This window comes from Pseudonaja textilis, chromosome 1 (genome assembly GCF_049901715.1).
Source record: "Pseudonaja textilis isolate UNSWEBS1 chromosome 1, rPseTex1.2, whole genome shotgun sequence".
NCBI lineage: Eukaryota > Metazoa > Chordata > Lepidosauria > Squamata > Elapidae > Pseudonaja > Pseudonaja textilis.
Genome location: NC_141990.1, coordinates 185,394,059 through 185,420,860, shown reverse-complemented (window position 1 = coordinate 185,420,860; position 26,802 = coordinate 185,394,059). Strand labels below are relative to the sequence as shown.

General features: G+C 39.9%; 1 protein-coding gene across 5 annotated transcripts in view; it reads right to left on the bottom strand.

Annotated features, from left to right (window-relative positions):
• The window catches only part of LNPK (lunapark, ER junction formation factor), a 69,361-nt gene extending 44,233 nt beyond the window's left edge, over positions 1-25,128 (bottom strand). For 2 of the 5 annotated variants that reach the window (XM_087919901.1, XM_087919904.1), the window contains exons 1-5: positions 24,687-24,889; positions 16,604-16,694; positions 13,214-13,258; positions 11,278-11,465; positions 7,959-8,017 (exon numbers count right to left, since the gene is read on the bottom strand). In XM_087919901.1, coding sequence (XP_087776027.1) covers positions 7,959-8,017; positions 11,278-11,465; positions 13,214-13,258; positions 16,604-16,630 — 319 coding nt within the window. In that variant the 5' untranslated portion in view covers positions 16,631-16,694; positions 24,687-24,889. The other 3 variants (XM_087919902.1, XM_087919903.1, XM_087919905.1) reach the window with 3 other exon arrangements.
• Between the last annotated feature and the right edge of the window lie 1,674 nt (positions 25,129-26,802).

Here is a 26,802-nt window from a genome sequence, read left to right as displayed (position 1 = left end):
GACACACCCCCTGGTAACGGTCCCCAGTTCTGAACAATGTCGAAGCAAATCCAGCTGCTACTGGTCCTCTATCGGATAGCCTATTTGATACTGTGAAAAAAAAAAACATTTCCTCCCTACTCCAACCAGACAGAATACAGGGTGGGACTGGATTCTCCCATCAGCTCCCCGAGAAGAAGCGTTCAGGTAGGACCAATGCCCCTTCTCCACTGAGCCAAAGGGAGAATCCAGGATGGGACATACAAAGCTGTCTGATGGCTGTCCTACGGGAGGGAACTGGATTGGTTGGAGGTCCCCACTTCTACATGAACGCCCTGCAGGACTCATCTTCCAAAGGACGCCTCTGCTGAGGTAAAGGAGTCCATTTTATAATGTCTTATGAATGGGGTCACAGATGACCAAGTCGCAGTTCTACAAAAGTCCAGAACCAAAGCCTGCATTGTCCAAGCTGCAGTGGTCGCCGCACTCCTGGTTGAGTGTGCAGTGATTCTCCTGGGCACAGGAACAGCCACTCATAGGCCTTCGCAATACAGGCTCTATGCCAGCAACCCACGGTAGATGGTGTCATCCTGCGACCCAAAGTTGACGGCTGAAAGGAAACGAACAGGGCTTCAGTCCTCCTAAAAGAGGAGGTCCTTTTGATGTATATACAGAGGGCCCTTCTAAGGTCCAAGGCGTCCCATTTTCTCTCCAGTGCATGAGTAGGCCATGGACAGAAGTCAGGCAAAATCAACTCCTGTGAGTGATGGAATAAGGAGTTCACCCTGGGCAGAAAGGTAGAGCCCAACCGCAGAACCACCCTGTCTGCATGGAAAACGCACAGGTCCTTTCTGATGAAGGGGCCGTCAACTCCGAGATACGCCTGGCCAAAATAATGGCCACTAGGAATGACACCTTGCACGTGAGTAGGCAAAGAATGACTTCACGCTAGGGTTCAAATGGGAGAGAAGTCAGTGCCTGCAGGACCCTAGGCAAATCCCAGGTAACAGTGGACCACTGGTGGCTTCAAATTAGTGGGTCCCCTAAAGAAGGCTTACACGCTGGGGTGTTGGGCCAGAGTGGTTGAGTCCTTGACCGAAAAAAACCAAGGCCAAGGCAGCCACCTGTCTCTTCAAGGTACTGGGGTGAGACCTCTGTCCAACCCGTCCTGCAGGAACTCTAACACATTTGCCATAGACACAGCGGTAGGTTCCAATAGGTGACTGGCACACCAGCCGCAGAAAATCCTCCACGATGCGTCATATATCCCGGTCGTGGAAGGTCTTCTGGCTGCCTGGATGGTCTGAATGGCCCTTCTGGAAAACTTCTCCTGTTTCAGGAGCACCCGCTCAAGCACCAGATAGTCAACCGAAACCAGGCTGGATCTGGGTGCTTAACCGGGCCCTGGCTGAGGGAGATCCTGTGCAGGGAAATTTTCCAGGGTCTGGCGACCGACAGGCCCACCAGGTTGGCAAACCATGGGCACCTGGGCCAGTAAGGGGCTACCAACAGAACCTCCGCCCTCTGTCAGTACCTTTCTGATTGTCCCTGGAATCAGGGGAAGGGGGGAAGGCATACAATAGCCCTTGGGGCCACCTGCACTGGAGAGCATTGACCCCTTCTGCTCCTGGTGCTGGGAACCCGTGCAAAGAAGTTCGGGAGCTGCGAGTTTTCTGGAGATACAAAGAGATCCAGAATCAGACGGCCAATCAGATGGGAACCGTTCCATCATCTCCTGGAACAGACTGGGATGCAGTCGCCATTCTGACTTGTCGACTGTGGCCCTGCTCAACCAGTCTGCTTGCACACTGGGAACTCCCAAGATGTTTTCTGCTCACAGAGACAACAGGTGTTTCTCCGCCCACCTGCATAACCGAGTTGCCTCCTGCATTAGAGATCTGGAGCGAGTGCCACCCTGCCGGTTTATGTGGGCCTTGGTGGCCTCATTGCCTGTGAGGAGAAGAACCTGTCTCCCCATCACCTCCTGCCTTAGATCCTTGAGAGTTAAGCGGGTAGCCCCGAGCCTCTAACCAATTTATGTTGTGGGCGAGCTCCTCCCATGACCACCTAACCTGGATTCCCAGGTGGGCCCCCCAACCATACCGACTGGCGTCGGTGGTGATGGTAATCCTCTGGGACGCCCTGTACAAGCAACCCTTATCCATGGCTCGGGACTGCCACCAATGGAGAGAATGAAGAACCAGCAAGGGCGCAAACCCTCCTTGGTGAGTTGACCTTGCTCACCTTCTGGTAGGGGAGCAGGAACCACTGCAGAGTCTGGGCATGGAAGCGGGCCCTGGGACAATCCCAATGCACAATATCATCTTGCCGAGAAGTTGAGACAGCAAGATGATAGGCGCCTCTCTGGCAGACAGGATCTGTGATGTGACATCCCTTATACTGTCTCAACTGTGAGAGAAAGACCTGGCCAGTTAAGGTGTCTATGATAACCCCCAAATGCAAGAGACGGTTCGATAGTACTAGGTGGCATTTGTCCAGGTTTATCGAGAACCAATGCTCTCAAAGGATCCTGATTGTCGACATCATATCCTCCTCCACCTGGGGTCTGTTAAGAGGATGCTATCAGGATGTCGTCCAAATATCATTGGATCCTTATGGGTAAGGATCTGAGGTATGCCACTACAGCTGCCAGGAGCTTGGTAAAAGTCTGTGGGGCTGATGACAGGCCGAACGGGAGAGCCCTGTATTGAAAATGGTGGCCGCCCTAGCAAAACCTCAGGAACTGATGGTGTTTGGGGTCTATGGGCACATGGAGGTAGGCCTCTGTCAGGTCTACTGAAGCTAAAAAAAAATCTCCCTCCTGCAGGCCCTGTAGGATAGAGTGGAGGGAGTGCACCTTGAATCTTCGGTAGATTAGATGCCTGTTGAGCCCTTTCAAGTTGAGGATTGCTCGCCACCACCACCCCGAGGCCTTTGGATTCACAAACCAAATTGAATAGAACCCCTGTCTCTCCTGGTCTCTAGGAGCTGGATGGATGGCCCAAACATCCAGCAGATAGTGGATCGCCGATTCCATGAGATCCCTCTTTGAGGGGTCCCTTGAGATGGGGCAGCACACAAAGGCACTGGGGGGGGGAGGAGGAAAGAAACTCCCAAGAGAGACCTGATCATAAAGTTGTCAGGATCCAAGCGTCCGTCATGATCTGTTCCCACCTCTGCCAGGTGTCAGCTGTTGCATCTAAAAGATCTGTTGGAACCCCGAAAGGACCTTCTGTCATCTTGCCTCTGATGCCCTCAGGCAGCAAAGGCCGGACTATCGGCCTGAAATGAGGATCTTTGGAAGAAGGGCCTACTTTGATGGGGAAAGCTTGCCCCAGCTTCCCCCTGTTTAAAGGAGGGTTTTCTGTAGTAGAGACCTGTAATCAAAACGCCTCCCCTGGGAGGGCAGGATCTTTTGCTTGTCCCTGGTTTCCAACAAAAAAGGGATCCAGGGCCTTCCCAAAAAGCCTCTCTCCCTTGAAGGGAGCAAACGCCAGCTTCCATTTGTCTCTGGCGTCCATCTGCCAATTTCTTAGCCAGATGAGCCTACGTGCTGTTACAGATGAGGCCATGACTCTGGAAGAAATTTTGGCTGATTTGAGGGTGGCATTAGCTGTCGATTGAGCTGCGGCTATTATCTTATTTAAGTCCTTATGCACCCTGAGGTCCTCAGGTGGGATTCTAGCCTGCAGCTGCCACAGCCACCCATTAAATAAGGTAGACTCAGACACACTGGGGCAAGTGTACCCCCAGGAGACTCCCATTGCTTTTTAATCACATTCATAAATGTCTGGGGTACAGGTACAGCATCCACCACAGATGCTTTCTCAGTGAATAGGTAATCTTCCTGATCTTGCCCCTTTGGGGGAAGATCCCAGGTGACCTTGTCCCTTTTTTAAGATGAGCTGTGCTCTTAGCCTTAACCAGCAGAGTCTTGAAGAAAGCCAGCTGGAAAAGATCCTTAAAGGAGTGGGGGGACCTTCTACCTCCGACTCCCCATCCAAAAAACCATCTCTGGAAGGAAGTCCCTCTTGGAAACATAAGACTGGCTTCTTTCCGAAGGAGATGCAGAACAATTTCTGAAGTAGATTGGTTGTTCTGCAGAAGTCTGCCCCTGGCCCTGAGGAACGCCTCTGTTGGTATCCAAACCAGGCAGCTGGTTGACTTAAGCCTGAAATTCTTGTCTAATTGTTTGGGAGATCCAGGCTCTCATGAAGGATGGCATCTCTTGCTTGTGGGTTTACTCAGGCTGCAACCCAGCCACTGTAGGGGTAAAGGTGGCTTTTTAAAATTTATTTTCAGGTGCAGGTCTGGTTCTGCTGGAGGCTTGGCTTTCAGGTGCAGCAATCAAAAATCCTTGTGGTGGCTCAGAATTATTATGAGTGGCTTTTGCCTTGATTTGGAGGTTTCCCTGCAAATCCTGAGTACTTGAGCCACCAGGAGATCAGGCAGTCAAATACTGTCTATCCCTGCCAATCGGTCTTGCTGCCTGCCATCTTGTGGGAGCAGAGGAAAGATGGCCCAGTTCAGCCATCTTGGAGTCTCTCACCACCTTATCAAACTCCTTATCTGGGCTTTTTGTCTATGCCTGGCCTGCCTATCCTCTGCCCTAGAGGGTCTTTTAGAGGGGCTAGGGTCCTAGCTCTGATCCTAGCTGCTGCCTCCAGCCCAGCAGACCTGGACTTAGTTGATCCCCTTGCAGCTCTCTCCTACTCTGCTGAGGAGCTGATATTTCTTGGCCAGCTCCCCTGGCGGCCATTTTGAGCCCGCCAAAAATAATTGTCACTGACAGGGAGAGAGAAAAGGAAAAAAGGGGGCAAAAGAAAAATAAAAACAAAATTTATTTGATCTAAAGCTGTCTGCTTTGGTCACAGCAGCTGTCCACCACTTCAGGAGGCTAGTGCGACCCAGAAGTGGTGAGCTCAGCACAGCTCCACAATTTAAGACAAGAGTCAAAGCAAAAAGGAAAAAAATGGCTGACTCTTTAAAATTGCTACAAGCCCTGACAGATCAAAGGCTTGCAAGCCAGTGCTGGCTGTACCACAATCAATTTGGCAGTCTCAAGCATCTTACAGCTGCCACAGTGCTCTGGTGACTGGACAGGGGGTCAGGATTCAATCCAGATGGCCAGTACCCCCCCTCAAGGGACAATCCTGGAGACAAACTGCAGAATTGTCCCGAAACGTTTGACATGGTCATTGATGCCAAAAAGGGGCAAAAGCATCTCACGTTTTTTGCGGCTAGCACAGATCATAAGAACGGACCGGGAGAAAGTGAGTTGAATAAGACACTGACTCCCGCCTCCCCCCAGCCCAGGCCACACGAGCTCTCAGGGGCACCTCCAACCAAATTTACAATCACAATTCCAAAAATCAGTCCACCAGCAAAGAATTTTTTTTTTAAAAGGCAGTCAAAAAAAAGAAAGAAAAACAAAAGTGCTAACTGGCAAGCCAGCTAGCTGTCAAACCTGCTCTAAGCCTCTCAAAGAGAAAAAAACTCAATTCAGGGGGTGATTCTTCTACAATCTTAACTATTCAGAGCCCTTAAAGGATGGTCTGAACACGCTGAGACCAAGTGAAGAACTGGGGACCATTACCAGGAGGTGTATCCTCAGTTTTCAACTCGGCCTGTGGATTCTCCTGTCGGCTCAGTGGAGAAGTAAGTGTTCCATGCTAGGATACTTCCATGAAAAACACCAGGATTGCAGGCTGACGTTATAAAGAATTGTGACTTGATACCAAACAAATATACAAGTTTTCCTTTGGATATATAGGATCTCACAAATAAAGCAGAATTCTTCTATTTTTAATAACACTATATTTTGTTATTAATATAAGAATAAAACCCAAATTACATTGAAAAAATAATTGTAGGATTTAATTTTGCTGTTAATTTTTGAATTAATATAATTCGGTTTTATGACTGAATGTTTACCACGCAGGTAGCTTTATTACATTCAGTGCCTCATATTGTACACTGATTGCTCATTAATCCTAATTTAAGTTTGTGAATAAAGAAAAGTTTGTCATTTAAGATGCTATATACATTTTATACCTTTCACAGAACAACGTAATAGCATGAATCATGCAAGAATATGAAAATAGCATATTCTACAGCTGTTTGTACCTTTTCCCCAGGATCAATAGGCTGTCTTACGCCATAAATACACACATACAAATACACATGCACACGCGTACACATTCTATATACAGAAATTTGCATTATATGGCCTAAAGAACTCAAAATGAAGCAGGAGAATGGCTTAACAATTTCTGCCAGTCTAATGATTTTTCCTTGCTAACAGAGTCTTCAAACAACCAAAACAATGCCAAAACATGGCCATCACCAGCTGGAGTGTGTGTGTGTGTGTGTGTGTGTGTGTGTGTGTGTGTGTGTGTGTGTGAAAAGACGGAAGGACTTAGTTATAATAGCAAAGACATGGCCAGGAACTGATTGTGAAACAGATCAAAAACTACTCATGGGCAACTTCCAAGTTAAGATAAAGCAGCAGAAGAAAGCCAACCACTTCCCATGGTATGATCTTGAGCATATACCCAACATTTTCAAGGAGAACATCAACAATCACTTTGAAGTTCAAACTCATTCATCAGGAACCAGAGCAACTCTGGGATGAATTTAAAGAAGTCATTAAAAATGAATGTGAAAGGTGATTGCTAAAGTTAGGGGGGAAAAAAACAAAAGAAGGTACACTGGATACCAGAACAGTGGAAATTGCCAAGAAAAGTGAAGCCAAAGTTTTCAGGAAGGAACTTAACAAAGAATTTCAAAAAACCATTAGAAGAGACAAGAAACAGTACTACAGTAATATCTGTAAAGGCAGTAAAGATGGAAAGAGGCATGAAAAACAAGAAAAGTTTTCCAAAAGTTGTCTAAATTTTAAAGATAGAATGGGGAATGCTGAAATTGTCTACAATAGAAATCTCAAAATCAAAGACATCTGTTCACAAAACCAAATCAGCCCCAGTCATTACCAAACTGAAAGGTTAAAAGAATTGAGATAGCATCTATAGAAATATAGAAAACAACAGAAGAATCAATAAAGATTGTAACTAAACTATGACAACAAATCTGGAGAACAATACAATGGCCAACCAATTGGACGAGGCCAATCTTCCAATAGTAAAGAAAAAAAACTTAACAAAATATGCAAACTATCATATAATATCTTTAATTTCAGATACTAGAAAAATAACGAATAGGATTATTCGAAGCATATTAGAGCTCAACAAGAGAGATGCCAGATATTCAAACTGGTTTTTGAAAAAGTTAAGGAGCATGAGACATTATTGCTGATGCGTGCTGGATAAATGAGAAAGCCAAAGAATACTCAAAAGAGGTCAACATATGCTTCATTAGTTATAAAAGTCTTTGACTGTGTCAATTGTGTCACGTTATGGAATTTGCTAACAAAAATGGAAATCCTAGAACATCTCATTGTCTTCATGCAAAATCTATACACAGATCAGGAAACCATAGTCCAGAGTATGGAAAAACAGAGTAGTTCACAACAGCAGTGGGAAAGGGTCAGGTAAAGGAGATATTTCCTATAGAAATTCCTTGCTTTTTTCCCTCCTCTATCCCCCCCAAAGAGATGGGAGAGGAAGAGATTTCAAGAGAATAGGCTGTTTCCCTAGCATAACCATGGCTTCCATCCCCAGAGAGTTGGCACAACTGTATTGCTTTTGATGTGAACAAGACAGTAAGCAGGCACTTGAGGGTGGGATAGTGGTTATGGGGGGAACAAAGGCTTAAGGTGTTTAATTGAATAGTTTTGTCTGTTTCCAGCCAGAAAGCACCATCATAGTCACATGGTTTTCCACTTAGCAATCATTAGGGGCAGATTTGCTGATCTCAATTAGTATCATTAAGTGTGGATTACCTGAATACAATGTCACTCTATTAATACCATGTTTATTCTTACAAGATCTAGAAAAAAAAAAGAAAAAAAAGATACTCACTATTTCTTTCTGTTCTTTTTGAAAAAAAGAAGATGAGGAGTGTTCTTATAGACCAAATGCTAAAGAGAAGAGAAAAGTTAGAGGGTAAAAGAGAGAAAGAACATCCAGCATTAAAATCTAGATAAGAGCAAACAGAACATTGTCACTGTTTGTAAAAATGTATTCTCTGTAATACTTCATAACTAATCCCAATTTTAATAAAAGACACTAATGCCAAGAAAGTCATGTGCTTATGTAACCACCTCATTTCATGTTATAAGTCCACTGAATGTACTTGTTTCAAGTAAGGTCATTAAGACAGCAAAATTTGTTATTAGAGGCAAAGCCTGCAGATTGTGAATTGGAAGGCAAAAACCAACTGCTCATCCATTCCCTATCTTAATAAATTGCATCCAATTAAGATGCTCTACTTTGGGACTCTGTTGCATTTATACTTGGCTTTATTGAAAGTCCATCACTGTATGTCAAATAAAACCAGAATTTAAGACAAGTAGAAAATAATACAGTTTCTGTATTTCTTCGTCTCTTTTACAAAAACATTTATACAAACAAGACAAATTTCTGTACCGCAGAAATTTCTGTGTTACAAACATGCAGTTACAAACTTTTGTTTCTGGTGAACCAAATAGCAAGCTCTTTAGTATGAGTAAAGCTGGTTCACCCTTGTGCTGTATTTGAAATTATGGACAAGATGGCAATGTTGAACAGCTTTCAATACATTGTCAGCAAATATAATGCTTCATTTTAGCCATTTCACAATACAGACTGATTAACAGGAATCAGAAAAACCATAGTAAGCTTTTCAGAATCAACATTTTTTCAAATCATTTCAGTTGTCCACCTTTGGATGGTAGAAATATAGATATTAATTAGATTTGCTGCAATCTTGCAGCCATCTGAATTTTTCAGCTCAGATATTGTCTCTCCAGAAGTGTACAATTTCCAGAAAACGTAGCATCAGAAAATGTTCTGGAATTTTCCTTCTATGTAAATAGGTATACTTCTAGTGAGCGCAATAATCTCAGTATCCACTGTCCACACTGTGTACTTCGGCTACACTATCTGAAGTGAAAAGAATTAAATCCAGCCTATATTATGGGGCTTAAACAGTACAATCAAAGTTAGCTGTAAGGTTCTGCAGAGAAAAAAAATGCTTTTATTGGAATGCAGGAAATGGCATTCAACAATAAAGAAGAAAACATAATACAATCATAGTATACCTTTTCTAAAATGTTTTTAAATGTTTTTAACATTTTTGCCATACTAAATAAATAAATAAATCTAAAATGTTTAATAAAAATACTTTGAAAAATAATATAACTTTGAAACTATCAAACTTTTCTGAAGTGGGAAATTTTCAGACCCCAAATAGCCCCTATTTTCACTCTGTAATTTGCAAACCCTTTTTGCCTATTTGCAATACATAAAGAGCTTTACATATTAAATATAATATGAATATAAATATAAATATTTCTAATAGCTCTATATTTTTCATTTATGTTTGGCAATTCTATAGATGTTTCGAATTTAAAAGAAACTAACCTGAACATTTTAGATATAAATATCAAAATCACTGAAAATGCCTTCATTATCTTACTTTCAAAACTAATTTAAATACCTGCATTAAGCTAGGCAGCAAACAAATTCCTGAAAGTCAGCAAACTTTGCCAGCATTAGTAATACTATCAGACCCTTGGAGAATAGCCCAAGGCAGCATTTTTCTAGGAACCACAGGCCAAGAAAGGCAGGCACTATTTACTTTGCTTAAGGCTCCAGTATTAGCACTAGATCAAACTACATATTCCACATAGATTCATATTTTGACTGGAAGAAAAAACAAGTTGTCAACAGCTAGCCATTCCTAGCAGGAGAAAAACAACTGAGACGAATTCTATCTGATCTTGCAAAATAGGTAATCTACTACCAAAGAAACAAGAAGAAACAAAGGAGTGGCATTTGGGGGTTTTCTTTCCCTTTCCAGAGGCTTTTTTTAAAAAATGTCCTTCTCATAAACCAGTGAGAGAAAACTGATCTGTATTCTATCCAATTACTGTTACTGCTATAAGAAAATGTTAAGAGCAGGCAAGCGAGCAAGTAGATAGGATAAGAGAAAACGAAGCTCTAAAAAGTCCCTAACCATCCTGACCAGGGCTGTTGATTGAGGGTCAGTGTTCTTGGGTCTTGGTCTAATTATTCCAAGGGTTCCTATAACCCATGAGTCCTCTATGATTTCACTGAGCTCATGCATTCCTGAGCTTCTCCTAGTTGTGATTGCCATAAATACAATCAGTATATTTCTGTGTCAGAGACTCTGAAGTGTTTCAGGAGTCACCAAACATTAGTCTAGGACATAAGTGACCAAACTTTTGGCTTGCCTGGGCCGCACTTGAGGAACAGGAATTGTCTTAGGCTACATATACAATATGCAACACAGTTAATTTATATAAATAGCATAATATGTTAAAAGTTAATGTTGTTTTAGAGCTGTGTTACTAGCTTTCCAGGGTCACATGCAGCCCACGGATTGGGGCCGCCTTGTCTGGAATCATATGCAAGTTCGGGCCAAACACTTGCCCATTCTGTGTGGAAGGTTATTTTCTTAGTCTCAGAAAACTTTATTTTCTTTTTTTAAAGCTGAACAAAATATTTCCTTCTAGCAGAAATTTACAAATCTATAATGTGAATATCTTGTGAAAACTATGCAGAGCGTGGGTTTTGTACCTCAAAATGGCTATGGTAAATCAAAAAGAGTTCTAAGAGTCCAGAACAGCACCATGTAGAAAAAGCTGCAACTTTAAAATTATTTAATTTAGGTGGGGAAATTATCATAGGGGGAGCATATAATAATAATAGTAAATAATAAAAATATTACTTATTTCTTACAGCATTAGAAATTGGGATCATTCAGTAACTCGTAGAATGGGCAAAGGAAAGTACTTCTTCCCATGGGACATACTGATTGCCGGAACAAATGGATAACATTTCAGATGGTGAATACACAAATTAATGGAATATAAAATTATCATTATTTATTTAATTTATTTACCACCTATCTTGTGGCAAAAATTATATATCAGAGCATGTCTTGTTCAAAAATAACAACAGAAGGTTACTGGGCTTCTATATTCATTATGAACTTCTCAGAGGTCCTGCTTAGTCTATGGAAAAAAACTGTTTCCTGATTCCTTGTTTACAAGTTCTGGATAGCTGCAGAGAGCTCAGGATAACACTCTATTTCAAGGAGAACCCACAGCATTCTTTCAACTCTTTCTTCTGTAAATATAACGGGAATGTTATAAAACACGAATATTTTACTTACATCAGAGGAAACGCAAAAAGTGGAAGAGTCATAATAAATCGAGCAGTCCATTCATCAGGAAGGTACCACAAATAAATAACTAAGCAAATAAGAAGATAGAGGACAGATGAATAGAGGAGAAATCTTCCAACCCATAGCTTCTGCTGCCTCTGATTTTTCTCTCTGAACTCTTCCAGTGACTGGATATCCTGTAAATATAAAAATATTTATATTTGTATATCTTGGCAGCATTTTAACTTTCTAAAACTTTCATCTGAAAAATTAGATAATGAGATAATGTACTGAATAACATTCTAAACCTGTTTATGATTTGTGTTCAGAAACATATGCATAACCCTCACTTAGTACACATACGAAGGATGGGGCAGCATGAAGAAACATCTGTGTAAGAAGAAGGGATGAAAAAAAATAATGAGGTAGATTTTACATTCTCCTATATAAAAAGGGAATAAGTTATACATAATTATCTTCACTTCAAGAATATCCAACATGCCTGTAGAAACTGCAGAAACCAGAAAGCTCAAAAGCATATAGTCTTATGTTTATAGTCTTAGTTTATTATGTAAAAATAAATAAATGCATTTGACTGTGGTAGTCCTTGTTAGCAAATATGATGGTAATAAATGTTAGTAAAAATATTATTTTCTGACAAATGCCCAGATTTACGCCTAAATTTCTGCACCTGACCAAAAAAAACCACATTAGAGTAAGAATGATTTTATCTAAATGAGAGGCCAACAACCAGTAAGCTTCACAGCATTTCTGTCTCTCAGTCATGTGGTTCACTTAGCAACCATGTCATCAGAACCAATTGAGGTTGCTAAACAAGGATTAGCTGTCATTCTGAATAAGCACAAACATACATTAATCTAATATCTTAACTATTATTTTGTATCACACTGTGGCACCAAGTCAATGTTTACACCCGGTCATCGATTGGACTAATCTAGTCCAATCCAATTTAGTCCAGTTTTCTTAGCAAGATTTCAAAAATAGTTTGCCATTGTCTCCTCCATAGGGTACAGAGAGAGTATGACTGGCCCGATGGATTTGGATCCAAGATGGAATTAGAACTCATGGTCTCCTATTGTCTAGTCTGATTCCTTAACCACTGCACCAATCATAAGTATTACTTACATGGAAGTATTTTTACTAAATTTAACAGGTGAATTAATTTGTTAATCATTTGTCCCACTCTAGGAAAAAGGGAGTCCTTGACAACAATGAAGAATGTACAGTCTCTTTTATTTCCCCTTAAGCACTTTCCTCCTAAAATTCAGCATTTTATAAATTTCCATTTTTATTTATTCTCAAACAGCCTGCTCCTACCTAGAATGTTTATGCTTGTAACATATGTAAAGACACTCTAACTCAGAGGTGTCAAACTCAAGGCCCGGGGGCTGGATTCGGTCCATGAGGTGCTTAAATCAGCCCGCAGGGCCACCCTGAAATCAGTGAAGGACTGGCCAGCAGTGCCTCTGCCAGCAATAATGGAGCTTGGGAGGGCCACATGCAACCCTCCCAAGCTCCATTTTCGATTGCAGGAGGGCGTTGGAGCCAAAAATGGAGCTCAGAAGCACCGCAGGCGACCCTCCCAGCTTCATTGTTGCTGGCGGAGGGTTGCAGGAGGCTGTCGCAGCCGAAACAGGGTTCAGGAGCTCGTTTTCTCTAGCAGAGCACTTGGGCCACTACAGGTGTGCCCAACAAGAGTGACATCAAGCTGGCCACACCCACCTTGGCCACACCCACTCTGGCGCCCCAGAGGTCAAACACAACCCTGATGCATCCCTCAATGAAATCGAGTTTGACACCCCTGCTCTAAATAATCACCCACAATTTTTTTATATTATCCAACTTAAACTACATATAATGTGACACCTGAAAAGATAATTAAAGTCTTTCAGTTCATAAAAACAGTATTAAAAGAAAATCTTACCTTATCAAGTTTTTCCAATACTTCTACAGTGGAAGGTTTTGCCTGCTTATAAATGAAAGGAAAAAGCTGTGAAATATTACCCCGACTAGATAATAAATACTATCAAACAAACAAAAATTAGAAATTTAGAGAAGGAGAGAGTTGTAATAATTTGAGTAATAGCAGACTCCCTTGCAAACTTTTTCTCTGCTTATATAACTTACTTCCCCAGTCACCTCATGTTAAGGTGGCCAAAAGTGCATATATGAAGAAGCATTTGTAGCACATGCACTCTAACTTTTCCCATAACTTTATCTGCCTCCACAGATAGCATGCAATACAGATAGCATGCAATACAAAGAAATGCAATACAGTAAGAAAGCAAAAACTTCAACTTGGAGAAAGGGCCCCAATTTCTAAGAGAACAAATTGCATAACACGTTTCTTGGCACTGCATGCTCTGAGCAGCACACATCCTCAAAATCAATATTACGATGTACAAGAACAGATCATTGAAGTAACAAATTTCACTTGACTGAGACCATCCCAAATGAAGCAATTTCCCAGGTCTATAGAGTAATAACTTTGACTTCTGGGTGACCTAAAATGATGGTGAATGCTTTGGTGGGGGGGGAGGAGAGGGAGGGAAGGAGAAGACAGAGAGAGAGAAAGATGTTCCTTGACTAGGATATGTTAAAGTTTAATCGGAATTTTCAGAAGTGAAAAAAAACTAGTTTATGGAAGATTTTAAAAAGGATGAAGAAAAATAAATAAATTAGTATATGGAAAATTTTAATTAATCAAGTTGTATATTTTAGTAAATTTTAATGTACATATTAATTATCTTTCTATACTTTCCATAAATACAACAGAAGATTACACTTTGTCGTAAGGATTGTGATAAGGGCCTCTTGAATCTTGAACAGGTTTGTCCAGTTATGCAGAATTAAATAAATTTATTTAAAGATAAAAGCTGTCCTCTTTATCTATGGAAGGATACACTAGAAGCAAGACAATTTTGCAAGCCTGGAATCTATAAATATAGGACATGGACAAAAGTCTCAAGAAAACTGTCACTGCTCCACTTGTTATCAGTGCTCCAATGAAGCTGAAACAAAAAGGGTCATGCCAAGACAGGTTTGAAGGAGGCCCTGCAGCCATAGGATTCAACCACCAACACCAGCCTTCCAATAGTGAGAAAATAGAAAAGACAACAGGTTGCTCTAACCTCCTAAGAAAAACAAATATTGTATGCAACCACATAAATAATATATATACTGAAAGTTCTCCCTTTCTTTTCTCTCACATTCACAGAGACATTTCCTTTACAATGGAAAGGAAATGTTTCAGAATGATGGGAATGCAAATGAACATTTATGTTCATCGCATCTCTACACAGAAACCATGAGAGACCACCACAACAACTCTCATACAAACTTGTATCCTAGGGTCCTACATATAAAAGTGAATCCGAATCTTTTTCTTACAACATTCTAATTCTTAAAAAGAAGAGGAAATTGGATTGAAGAATATCTAAAGATTAGATATCTAAATACACAGATATCTAATCACTAAATATCTAGATAATTAATACATATCTATAAAGTCTTATAGGCCAAAATCTGTCCCTCAGTTTTTTTTCAGTTGTACTAATCTTAACTGTGATCTTGCACACCTGTGAAAAGAAGTACATAAAACCTTGTCTGAAGGCTCTGGAGAGAGGGAGAGGAGTGAGGGAAAGAGAGAGAGACAAAGAAAGAAAGAAAGAAAGAAAGAAAGAAAGAAAGAAAGAAAGAAAGAAAGAAAGAAAGAAAGAAAGAAAGAAAGAAAGAAAGAAAGAAAGAAAGAAAGAAAGAAAGAAAGATGGGGGATTACAGAAAGCTTTTTGCAATACTAGTGTTTAGGGATACTTATTTAGTAATAGATTTCTATGCATTTCTATCAGGTTGAGGACAAATTTCAGTTACAGAAATTTCCAGACTCTACAGTTACAATGCAGTAGATCAAACTGCAGTAAATGTAAGTTCTTCCTTCAACAGTGCAATCAGTGCAATAAACTGGTGGTGTAGTATGCCAGAGAGACTTGAGTACAAAATCTCAATTCTGCCATGAAATTTGCAGGTGGCCTTCAGTGACTCAGTATCTGTCAACCTGAACCTACTTCCCAGGATTAATGTGCAAATACATCACATTATTACTATAAATGCCGCACTGAGAGCTTTTAAAAAGAAGGGTGGGATATAAATATGATGCATACATAGCAAAAAAATATATGCAGATACATCCTATTATACTGTATTATCTTCAACATTTCACCGCCATACACATTTGCACATAAATAGAAAAAAATCCTTTTTCTACATGTGCAAAGAAACTATATAAATAGAAGGGTTTTTCTTAGATTATACAGATCTGAAAAATAATATTTGCTTGCATTTAAAACGAAACATATTCCTCATACATAAATACAAGCTAATGACATCCATTTTTTAAAGCAGGACTAATAAGATTATTAAATTATGTTTAAAGTATAAACATGATACCCTATATGTGATTTATACATTTTTAACAGGCAGAGTTCATTATAAACCAGAAATATCTTCAAACTCAAGCTACTATTCTTATTCTGGGCTACCATCTCCAACTTGAAAATTCATTGATATGATTTGTGTATTCTTATCAAAGTCTCCCATGAGATGCACTTCAAATTCAAGGAAGCAGGATATCAATGCTATTCTTGTTAATGATTCCGAAAAAGGGAGAACTCCATAAACGAAGTTGCCTGTTATATGTGGTCTTTCATTAAGCAGCTACATTCTTGTATTGCAAAATGCTAAAACATAACAAATTGAACTTCACCATTTCTCTAGACAGCTCCTTAGTTATTAGCAATATTTTCTCCCTACAACATCATCTAAGCAGGGACCAACCCCCACCCACCCCCGGCCCACAGATCAGTACCAGCCTGTGGCCTGTTAAGAACTAGGCTGCGCCAGTAGCAAGTAAGTGAGCAAAGCTTCATTTGCACATGGGCAGGATGTGGGATGCACATGAAACCATCCCCTGTCCCCCTAATTGATGGAAGACAATTTTTCTTCTGAAATAGGTTCCTGCTGTCAGACAGGTTGGGGACCACTGACCTCAGGCATATCATTCCACAATAAATAGACACACTTTAACACTGCATAAAAGGAATGCATAGCCTTCTGATTTTAAGAGCTGCTTATCTTCATTGGAAAACTAATCATATAAATAGAAATAAGAGCAACCAATACACTGATAAATATGATTCTGCTGTAGCTAAACTCACCAAGTTGTTCTACATTACAGAACAACTTAAAAATTCATCTGAGATACTCTCCTTCCTGCCATACAAAAAAAATATACCTCCAATTGAGAAGATTTACTTACCCGCCATCTGGAAATGATTCCACCCATTGCTTTATTTGTGGAGATGGGTTGCTTTGGTAACTTATAACCAATCTTGTAATGGAATTCACAGCTAGAAGTAAAGCATTTGTGTTTTTAATTAAAAATTCACCCACAGTGTAACTCTAAAAGTATTAAGGTATTTCAAACTATATTCTAGTTATCCAAATGACTCATCACTAACCCACATAGAATAGTTTTCAAATATACTTCCACATTTTCACTTTACATATATAATTGGTTTTGTGCTAGAGTATACATTTTTCTGTGAATTTTAAATTATTAGGTAAAGCTTTCCAAAAGAAATCCACTGTAAAATATCAAGTAGCCATGGAAACTAGTAAAGTTCCATCCCTTCTTTAATTAATATTAAATAAATAAAAATAAAACATTTACTACCAATTAGATGACTATCATTAGCAACTGCAGTTTTAGAATGGAGAGTCTAAGAGCTGATTAATATTTCATTAGAATTTCAATGTGAATATTATGAACTTCATTCAAATCCCAGAAAGGCATTATTGAAATTAAAGACCTCCATCCGTGCAAATATGGCATAAGATACAATTCAAATTAACTTAGTTACCCCCCAAAATATTTTAATGGCATTACAGTTGCTTGGCATAATAATCAAGAATATCTGGGGCAGAAACAAAAGCAAGTTTGCTTCTTCTGTCAAGATGGAGGTGCACAGTTTTCAGAAATTTCTCCCTCACTCACTGCCACTCCCTACATTCTCAACTGTTCCAAAGATTCAGATCCTTCTTAAGATATGTGAGAGGGGCCATGGGAGAGTCTGTGGGGAAATCACTGAAAATTCCATTTTCTCTCCTGCTGACAGATGCCTTCTACAACAGAAAAAATCAAGAGAGGGTACATAATGCAAGTTGTGGAATAGATCTTATGAACTGAGCAAAATTACTGCAAGCTGAACAGCGAACTCTGTGTGTGTGTGTGTGTGTGTGTGTGTGTGTGTGTGTGTGTGTGTGTAAGATCTGAGCATTTTACAGCCCCCAATTTGCACCTCCAAGTCCTTTGATTGTCCCAGCATGAGGTCAGTCAGAAATTAGAAATCAAACGTAAATAAGAACGCCACAGAATTGGGTCCAATTCTATGCAATCACTGTGCGCTCCTTCAGTCGACTGGGGGCCGCAAGAAGGTGAGGGGAGAAAGGGCTTCTCTTCACCTTCACAGCGCTCATCCCTCACCTAGAGAAGCCTGAGAAAGCGGTGGTGGTGGTCATCACGAGGGGACCTGGACTCAGCTACCTCAGTCAAAGCGTGGCCAAGAGATAGCCAGTGAGCAGGAATATGGCAGCCACAGCAGAAGAGTGAAGGATGGGGCTGGCTGGTCTGAGGTGAGGTGAGGTGAGGCTCCCCATCTTTCCTCCCTAAACATGTCACTGCCAGCCGTCAAAGTCATCAAGAAGAAGCTCAACTCCAAACACAACAGGGACCAATAAGATCTCCGCCAAAGAGCAACAAGGAGCCTATTGGTTTTGCCACTTGAGAAAATTGCCATCCCTGACATACATACATACACTTGTTTTCTTAAGTTTTTGCAGGTATCTATATGTATGGTATTCAGCTTTGTTCGGGTATTTTCCCACGTCATTATAGTTGTGCTTTTAAAGTTGTAGCAATGTTTTGGCAGAATCTCATCTGCCATCATCAGGCTTGTGTATTGTGTTTGTCTATGAGTCAGGCTTTGACAGCCGTTTCTGTTTTAAATTTGGTGCTAGCCTACTGCTGTGTTAGAATGTTTTTTTCTTCATCCTGATTGGTTGGGAGTCTTGGTCTGTGTTTATTGGTCTTGGAGTTTGCGTTTATTGGTCTTGGAGTTTAAAACAGAAATGGCTGTGAAAGCCTGACTCCCAGACAAACACAATACAGAAGCCTGATGATGGCAGATGAGATTCTGCCGAAACGTCACTACACACTCACATACACACACTTAGTTAATTCAATGGTACTTAATTTAAGTAAACATGAAAGCATCTCAAGTCCCTCATTCACTTCATGAAGTATAAACATTTAAAACTTCTATTTCTTTTTTTCATCTACTAGGAACTGAAAATAAAGATAGGCTCAAAATGCAAACCAATATTTCTATTAATTCTATTGCTACAAGCTTGGGCCTCCTCCAATATTAATTCTGTATCCACTGAATATTATAGATGAATAAATTTATTAAACAGCTGTTGAAAATCCAAAAAAATGGAAGTATAACCAATTCAATTTATTAAATCAAATTTGGGATTACTTGATATCAAATAAGCACATTATGTTCACCAATTACAATTCAGTTATACAGAAATTTTAGTGAACCATCTAAGAAAAAATTAATACACTCAGTGAAATGATAAAAAAAATCAAAGAATGAGGTCAACGAAGAACTGGAGGATTTAAAAAATGATTCACTTCAATGGCATACAGAGTTAGGGATAGAAGAAAAAAGTGGAAAATTAAAATAAGTTGCACCCATTAAAGCTTCTTGTCACAACTAAGAATCAAAAAGTTTAGAAATGTAGCATTCATACATACATTCATGTGTTAAAACCACAGAATCGTGAAGAGCTTGGCTTAAAAAGTGCGAACAAAAAATTAATATAGAAGTTCCTTTCTTGAGAAAATAAAAATAAAAACTAAGGAAGTTTTTTTTTTAAAGTGATCTTCCTATGCAGTACTGGGCTGCTATTTGCTGACTTCGTGTGATAGAAATAGCTTAGTTTCTTTTAGATAATGGTACAGAAAAAAAAAGTCAGGAATTTCATAACAGAGCAGAAAGCTGTGTTTTCTTCTTCTGATTTATTGATTGGTTTATACTTTTTTTGAGACAATTTAGTAAATTCAAAGAAGCCAAAATCAAATTCTCACTTCAAGATTTGGGGAATTATTAATTAGCCATCAGATGAAAATAAATATTTCCTTCTGTTTCCTGGGCTGAGGGGAAAGGAAAAGGAAAAAAAGATTCTTTTCACATAACTATTGGTGATAAACAGGATATTGCCCACTATTATCCTAAGAAAGGACCTTATTAAAGATACAGGATTAGCAGTAGCACTAGGATAGGATTGAACATGGAAATTACAGATTATTCCAGTGTCTCAAGATTTAGTCTACCTTATTGACATTCAAAATAAAAAAGAGCTGTCTTTTTGTATGATATGCATATATGTATGTGCAATACCCAAATCCCAATCTGATTAGGGTTCAGAATATTTATATATAAATATCCAGTTGCTGTTTTTCTGTGATCAGAGACATTAATAATAATTTACTATATTTTTATGCTGCCAAATTCCCAATCATTCTTCCCATTAGATCATTGGGGAACTGTTATAAAGAAACAAAAAAGAAAATCTTCAGCCCAGTGTACTTGGGCACACGTTGGTTATAAATGGAATTCAGTTTCTGGAATTTTGGGAACATCTTACCTCAATAAATCTTACTAAAGAGAACTCTGTGAGAATCATGCATGGATGCATACATACATAAAGCACACAACACACACTTATCCTCTTATCCCTTTTGGTTTAAATATGACTGCTTAAATTAGCATATTACTTGGTGATTACTTTTTCCCCTCTAGCAACGTCTGCAATTTTACAAGTTAATCAGATGATGGGGAACATTAAGAGAGCTAACCAGAAGAAAGAGAATGTTTACAGAAGCTTTGGGGAGTGTCTTGATTGAGTATTAATCATTAAAAACTTCTCCATGCTTCTGCTAAACTTCTATATTTACCAACATGCATAAGTGGTTCCTGATCATTTCATTTGCTGCTGAAACACAGCCGGCCAAGAGTTACTCACCCCCTGCAATTTACATGGCCACAATTTTACCACAATAAGGTCCAATGCAACAGAGAAAACCAGGCTGCAGCCAGAAGTACTTTCCATAGAAAGGATTACAAGCTCATGTCCTAATTCTTTAAGTAGCCCTTGTGGTATCATGAGAAAGAGATTTAAGAATTTAAGGGAAGAAAGAATGAGCTTTTTCATAATATCCTAATACATGAAAATATGTATTAGTAAAAAAAAGCAAATGGTAAAAGGGTATATTATAAAAAAAACGAAAGGATGTACGTTCAGCATCTTATTTTTCTCCTTTTTCTCCAAGCAAGAACAAAAGATTTAGTTTTCTTCCCGTCAATTGTATCCAATTTTCAGAGGTTATCTATACAAGTCCCTGTAGTTTTCTTGGCAAGTTTTCATTTTTCAGAAGTTGTTTGCCACTGCCTACTTCCTAAAATTGAGACAGAGTATCTGGCCCAAATTCACCCAGCTGGTTTTGTGCCTAAGGCAGGATTAGAACTCACAATCTCATGGTTTCTAGTCTAATGCTCAGTACTATATACCAAACTGACTCTGAGCATACCTATCTATTTACAACTGCTTTGAAAGATGTCAATTTATATTTTTCTTTGTATCTTTTTTCTTTCTATTTTATTTTTAGTTTTATTCCTTTCTTGACTTTTAGCTTTCTCTTTGATTTCTTACTCTTTCGATCCCTTATTTATATCCTGCCTTTATTTTTATACATAATTTAAAGAGGTAAACATATCCAATACTCCTCCCTACTCCTACTTTCCTTACAACAACATCCTGTGAAGTGGGCTTTCATGTGAAAGGCAGGACAAGAATTGACTGTAAGTTACGCTGTAGTAAGAAGGGCAGCCAGTGATGGGATTCAATTTTTTTTACTACTGGTTCTGTGGGCGTGGCAGGGGAAGGATACTGTAAAATCTCCAGTCAGAGGTGGTATTTGCCAGTTCTCTGAACTATTCAAAATTTCCCCTACCGGTTCTCCAGAACTGGTCAGTACCTGTTGAGTACCACCTCTGAGGGAAGCCAATAAATTTTATAACTAAATAAACTCATAGTTTTCTGATTTCTAGCCTGGTACCTTAACCCAGCGGTCCCCAACCTTTGTGGCTTGGTGATCCAGCTGGGCCACATGACCTATTTGGAATTGGGCTGAGCAAGTAGCTGGCTAGAGTACACATACATGCATGTGGAACTTGACTTGTGCAAATGGCAGGCTAGCACGACACATGCGTAAGCGCCCGCCAGCCCGCCATTCATGCAAGTTGCACTGCGTATGTGCGCCACTCACGTAGCTGAATTCTGAATAGGCCACAGCCCAGTAGTGAGCCACAGCCTCGGGGTTGGGGACCCCTGCCCTAATCAAAAGATCAAACTGGCTTTTTTTTCCTTCATGTTATTTTGTATTACTTTTCTTCATATTCTTTTGTATATTTTGTATCTTTTTACATTTAATTTTTACCTTATGTTTTTTAAAACTTTTACTAAAATTATTTTTAAAAGTAATGTATTTCAATTACAATATCCTCCTGACACTATGTTTTAAATGAAACCCAAATATATTCTGTAGTGCACAAGTAAGTTCAAACCTGCAGATCTCAAGCAAATGATAAAAGACATGAATGCTTGATCCAGATGCCTTTGGCCTGCAGAACATGAGCTATGCCCACTAGAATGATTATTACCAAGTACTAAGTACTTTTGATCAGCTATTCCTTTTCCCTCCAAGTGTTTCACCCAGTTGCTGAACCAGAGGGAAAATCACTCTCTGAAGAACACTAATAACGCAAGAAGACATATCCAAGAATCTTCTGCAACTTCAAGTTCTATGTAGCTAGAGCGCGGAATTGTGGGGGGGAAAGTTGTTAATTTCAGGTTAACCTTCCCCCACACCAAAAATAAAATGACTATCAGAATATATCTCAAACAGCATACTCTCTAGAATACAAAATGATTTCAATTGGGAACAAACTTTTAGTCCTGTGCTGTCATTGCAACATGCTAATCAAATGTTCAGTCTCCCTGGAGAGGCTTATGGATCTGAAGTCATTTAGGCCCAGCAGTCCCTATCTTTAAGAACTAAAGTAACATTTCTCCAACTGAGCAACTTTAAGATGTGTGGAGTTCCATTCCCAGCATTATTAACTATGGCCATGCTGGCTTGGAAATTCTGGAAATCTGTACATCTTGAAGTTAGTTGCCTCATTGAGAAATACTAAATTAAGAGAAATAGCTAATATCTTTTGAGCCTAACAAGGCTCATTAAAACACGGTTTATCTAACATAAATAAATTCAGCAGTGAAGAATACACACAAAAAAATAAAAGACCAGCCCTGGTTGGCATTTCTAATAAATAATATCCATTTCTTGTCATATCTTATCATGCAAAGAAAAAATATTTTCTACTTTGGAACTAACAGGTATTGACAGAGAATGGAGTTAATTGTTTTAACATCTCACAGAATGCATCACCGTGTTCAAGTTACACCCCTTTCAGTTTTTAAGTACTCAAGAACCAACTCAATTTCAGCAACAACACAAGAAGCAACTGTATTTACCTAATCATGAAACAACTCTTGAGATATTTTAGGAAAAATATTTTAGCAATTAAATCATTGTCAAACCACAACTTGTCCAAATATTTTGGCTAGATAATAGATAAAATAAATAAATCCCTGTCAAACCGCAACTTTTCCAAATAGTTTGGCTAGATAATAAATGGTGAACTAGATAAATGACTAATGCAAAGAAGCAATGACTGATGAATATGTCTTTAACTGAGCAATCCAAAAAGGGCAGGGGAAATAAATTACTAATTTCACTAGAAAGCTGAAAGGTAGGGATGGGTTTTTTAATTTAGTTTCTTCTCTTCCTATTTCCTCATTTTTCCAAGTGGGCCAGAAGATAAAGTATATAACCTTCTGAGCTCAAGGCCTTTATTCCCTACTTTGGGATGGAAGTGATGGGAAAATATAACTTTGTTTCCAACTTCCCTGTCATAGGCCCCACACATTCCTTTTTGCCCTCTTCACAGAGAAGCAACAGCTGCAGACATTTAACTTGAACAGCTTAGCTTCCCTGTATGGCAGAGGGTGCCTTGCCCTCTGGGAGCTACAGGATTATAATCAGAATAGTTTAATTCTGATTAGTTAAAACTCCAGAGGAGGAACATAACGTCTGGATTGGATTGCCAAATATTTCCAAATACTGACAGGCAATGAGATCCTGCATGTTTATGTCCTAAGTGGAACCATAATTACATAGTGACCAAAAATGAAATTTTGAGAACAGATCCTGTAGTACATAATGTTAAAGAAAAAAACCAGAATAATATTTACATGTTCCTAGGTAGAAATTAGCACTTCACTTTCTCCACTGTAATATACATGTTATCACTGCCCCCCCATCACACCTTAAGAAAAAAAAAACTAGATTATATATTATATATGACTGCAATAATCTGCATTTTCACAGACTCTTGCTGAAGGTCGACACTAACATTATGAACTTGAAAGCCTAAAAACCCTAACTTGAAATCCTAAAAAAAAAAAAAAAAATCCCAGTTATTTTACTCCTGTTTGATTTTAACAAAACTAGAAGAAATTTCATAAACAAGTAAGACAAGAGGCCATTCACCCTGCATACTTTCCCACAATGAGAAATATTTGACATCTCCCCTCTATGGTATAACACAAAAATTTACAGTTTTAACTCTTATACTCGGGCTTTATAGGGATATACCTGCATACATACATGACCATCGATTCTCAACCTGAGTCATTTACCAAAAAAAAAGGAGGGGGATTACTTTAATACAATATATACGGGGGGAGGGAGGAAACAAGATTGAAAAGTGCTAGTTTTAGGTTAAAAATGCCACACATCTGGTCAGGCTCTGAGGCCTAATGTATTCCAGAAGGCTAGGTGCACCACCATGCCCTCGGCTGGGCGGCTAAGGAGCCCCATGCTCGCCTCCACACCCTTCGCCCATCCTTCCAGCGGTTACTGCGGCAACCTCCGCAGGGAAAGCTCCCGTGCTGGCTCGTTGCAGCCTGGCATCCCACGCAGGGCACCAACAGCCTCTGCCCAGCGCTCCCAACCGACCCACAGCAGCCTCTCTCACAAAGGAAACGCGGTTGGACCTCGAGGAAGGGGGCCGAGACCAGCGGGCTATATATGATAAGGGGCCAAAGGCGGGCAAGCAAGCTGCCCCCAACTCCGCAAAGAAGCCACTCACCTCCCTCGCTTCTCCCTTGCGTTCAACTTCAAAAGAGCCTCGGCAGGTGTCCCTCCGGGCGCCACTAAGCCGCAACGCCTCTCTGTCTCGTTGCTCCTTCTCTATAAAGTTTTTTTCCCCCTTCTTTTAATCGCCAACCATCCGCCGGCCAACAGGCGCACACGCCCCCCTCCCTCCCTCTCCCCTGCCCGCCCCCCCCCCCCGCCCGGTGGAAACGCACCTTCCCCGCCCCACCGCAGCTTCCTTCCGACGCGCTCGGGCTGGACGCGGGACGAGGAAAAGGAGGTTACTTCCCTCCCCTCCCCTCCCCTCCCCTCGAACTTCCTCCGTGCCTCTCAGTCCGAGGAGGCTGGCGACGTTCGCGGTGCGGCCATTCTGGAAAAGGGCAAAGCCACCGGAGAGGCGGTTATGACGCAAGACGGGCGCCGTGCGCTGCGCGGCCATCTTGAAAGAGGGCGAGTCGTTCGGGCGTGGCTTACGTTGTTGGAGTTAGTGATTCGTCCGCTGTTCCGCTAAGGCGGGCGTTCAAGTCCAACTGTTAAAAGAAGAGATGGTTTTTTTATTGCCTCTCTGGGAGTTGACGTATTGTAGTGGAATTTAAAAGGTATATCGCCCTGCCTAGAAGTCAGAGTGGTATAGTACAGTCCTGAATTTGAGAAATTCTATTTCTAAGACTCGACTTTCGGAACGGACGGGCGTAGAAACCCAGATAATAACTAACTTCAAACACCCGAGTTTAAAAAGAACCCTGGACGTTGTGTGTGTGTGTTTTTTTTACCATCAGAATGAAGTGCGGAGAGTTGACAGGCAAGGGAAGCGGCGGGATGTTTAAAGAACATATCCAGCCGATGAGCATAGATTTATAAAGACTTTGCACAGATGTAGATGTGCTTTTGCATGGGCGGAGGTGATGGAAACTCATTTACCCATTATTACGAAAACAGGACTATTACGACATTTTACCAGGAACAGGAGTTGGAGCACACAGCTTGCAGTCCAAAATCAAAAAAAAATGTAATGGAAAAAAGGGAATAACAAGATGTGGTTAAATGGTAGAAGATATGCTAGTCTTCACGTGTAATATTGTATCTCTTTTCCACCAGAGGCATTCAACAATGTGCCCTTGCCTCATTTTGCACGTTTTGACACAGCAGCAGTGCTGTTGTTCTTCATGGGAGCCAGAAGAAAGAAAATCGCACTTAGGACCCCTTAAGCAAATGTGGTACAAAATAACCACATTTTATTTTGAGAGCCAGGTAGGGCAGAGGCTGGGTAGGAAAAATACTTTTGGTGCTGTTAGTTCTCTAATCCCTTGGATGGGACTGAAGCATTGCACCAGAAAAAGCCTTTCTCCAGTTCTGTCATTTATCTATCATTTATCTCTTCCTCATGGGAAAAGAAGGCGATGGGGTGCATAAGAGACAGAGTTCCCACTTTTCTTTGGACTCTCCACTTTTCTTGCAAAGGATGGAAAGACCAAGAGAAGAGGGGAAGTGGGTCATTTTATCTTTCTTTTCTCTTTTTTAACAAAATTAAAAACAATATAGTAAGGGTCATACAAAAATCTACATACACAATCATATATATTAGTGATAAGCTGATTTTTTTTAAACCATATGTGCTGTTAATAGACATCTAACATTTAAACCCTAAAGTAACAATACCTATCTTCTCTACAATATCTTCAGACTTTTCAGGAATCAACAAAGCACACATCTCTTGAATCCATCCTTTATTATTCCACCTTCATAGAATGATTTTCTTAAATGATCCCCAAGTTAGATATTTATAAAAGTTCTGTATTTTTTGGAATATGTTCCACATTTCATTTACATTTTTATAAAGTTTTCTCCAAAGCTGGACTAACATGTAACTCGAGACTAGAAAAGGGCTGTAGAGAATTTGAACTTGAGTCAAAAAGACCTGCAAAATCAGCACAAAAAGTCTGATACCCATTCTTTTTTAAATTTATTTTGGGGAACCCAATAAACACAGTTTCTGATTAATTAACTTCATATCTAACTGATAAGAACTGCATTTAATGTTTCCTAAAACTTGTGCAAATCCCAATTTAAAGATGGAGGGAAATATTTTTCAGAACTCTTAGGCTGAACAA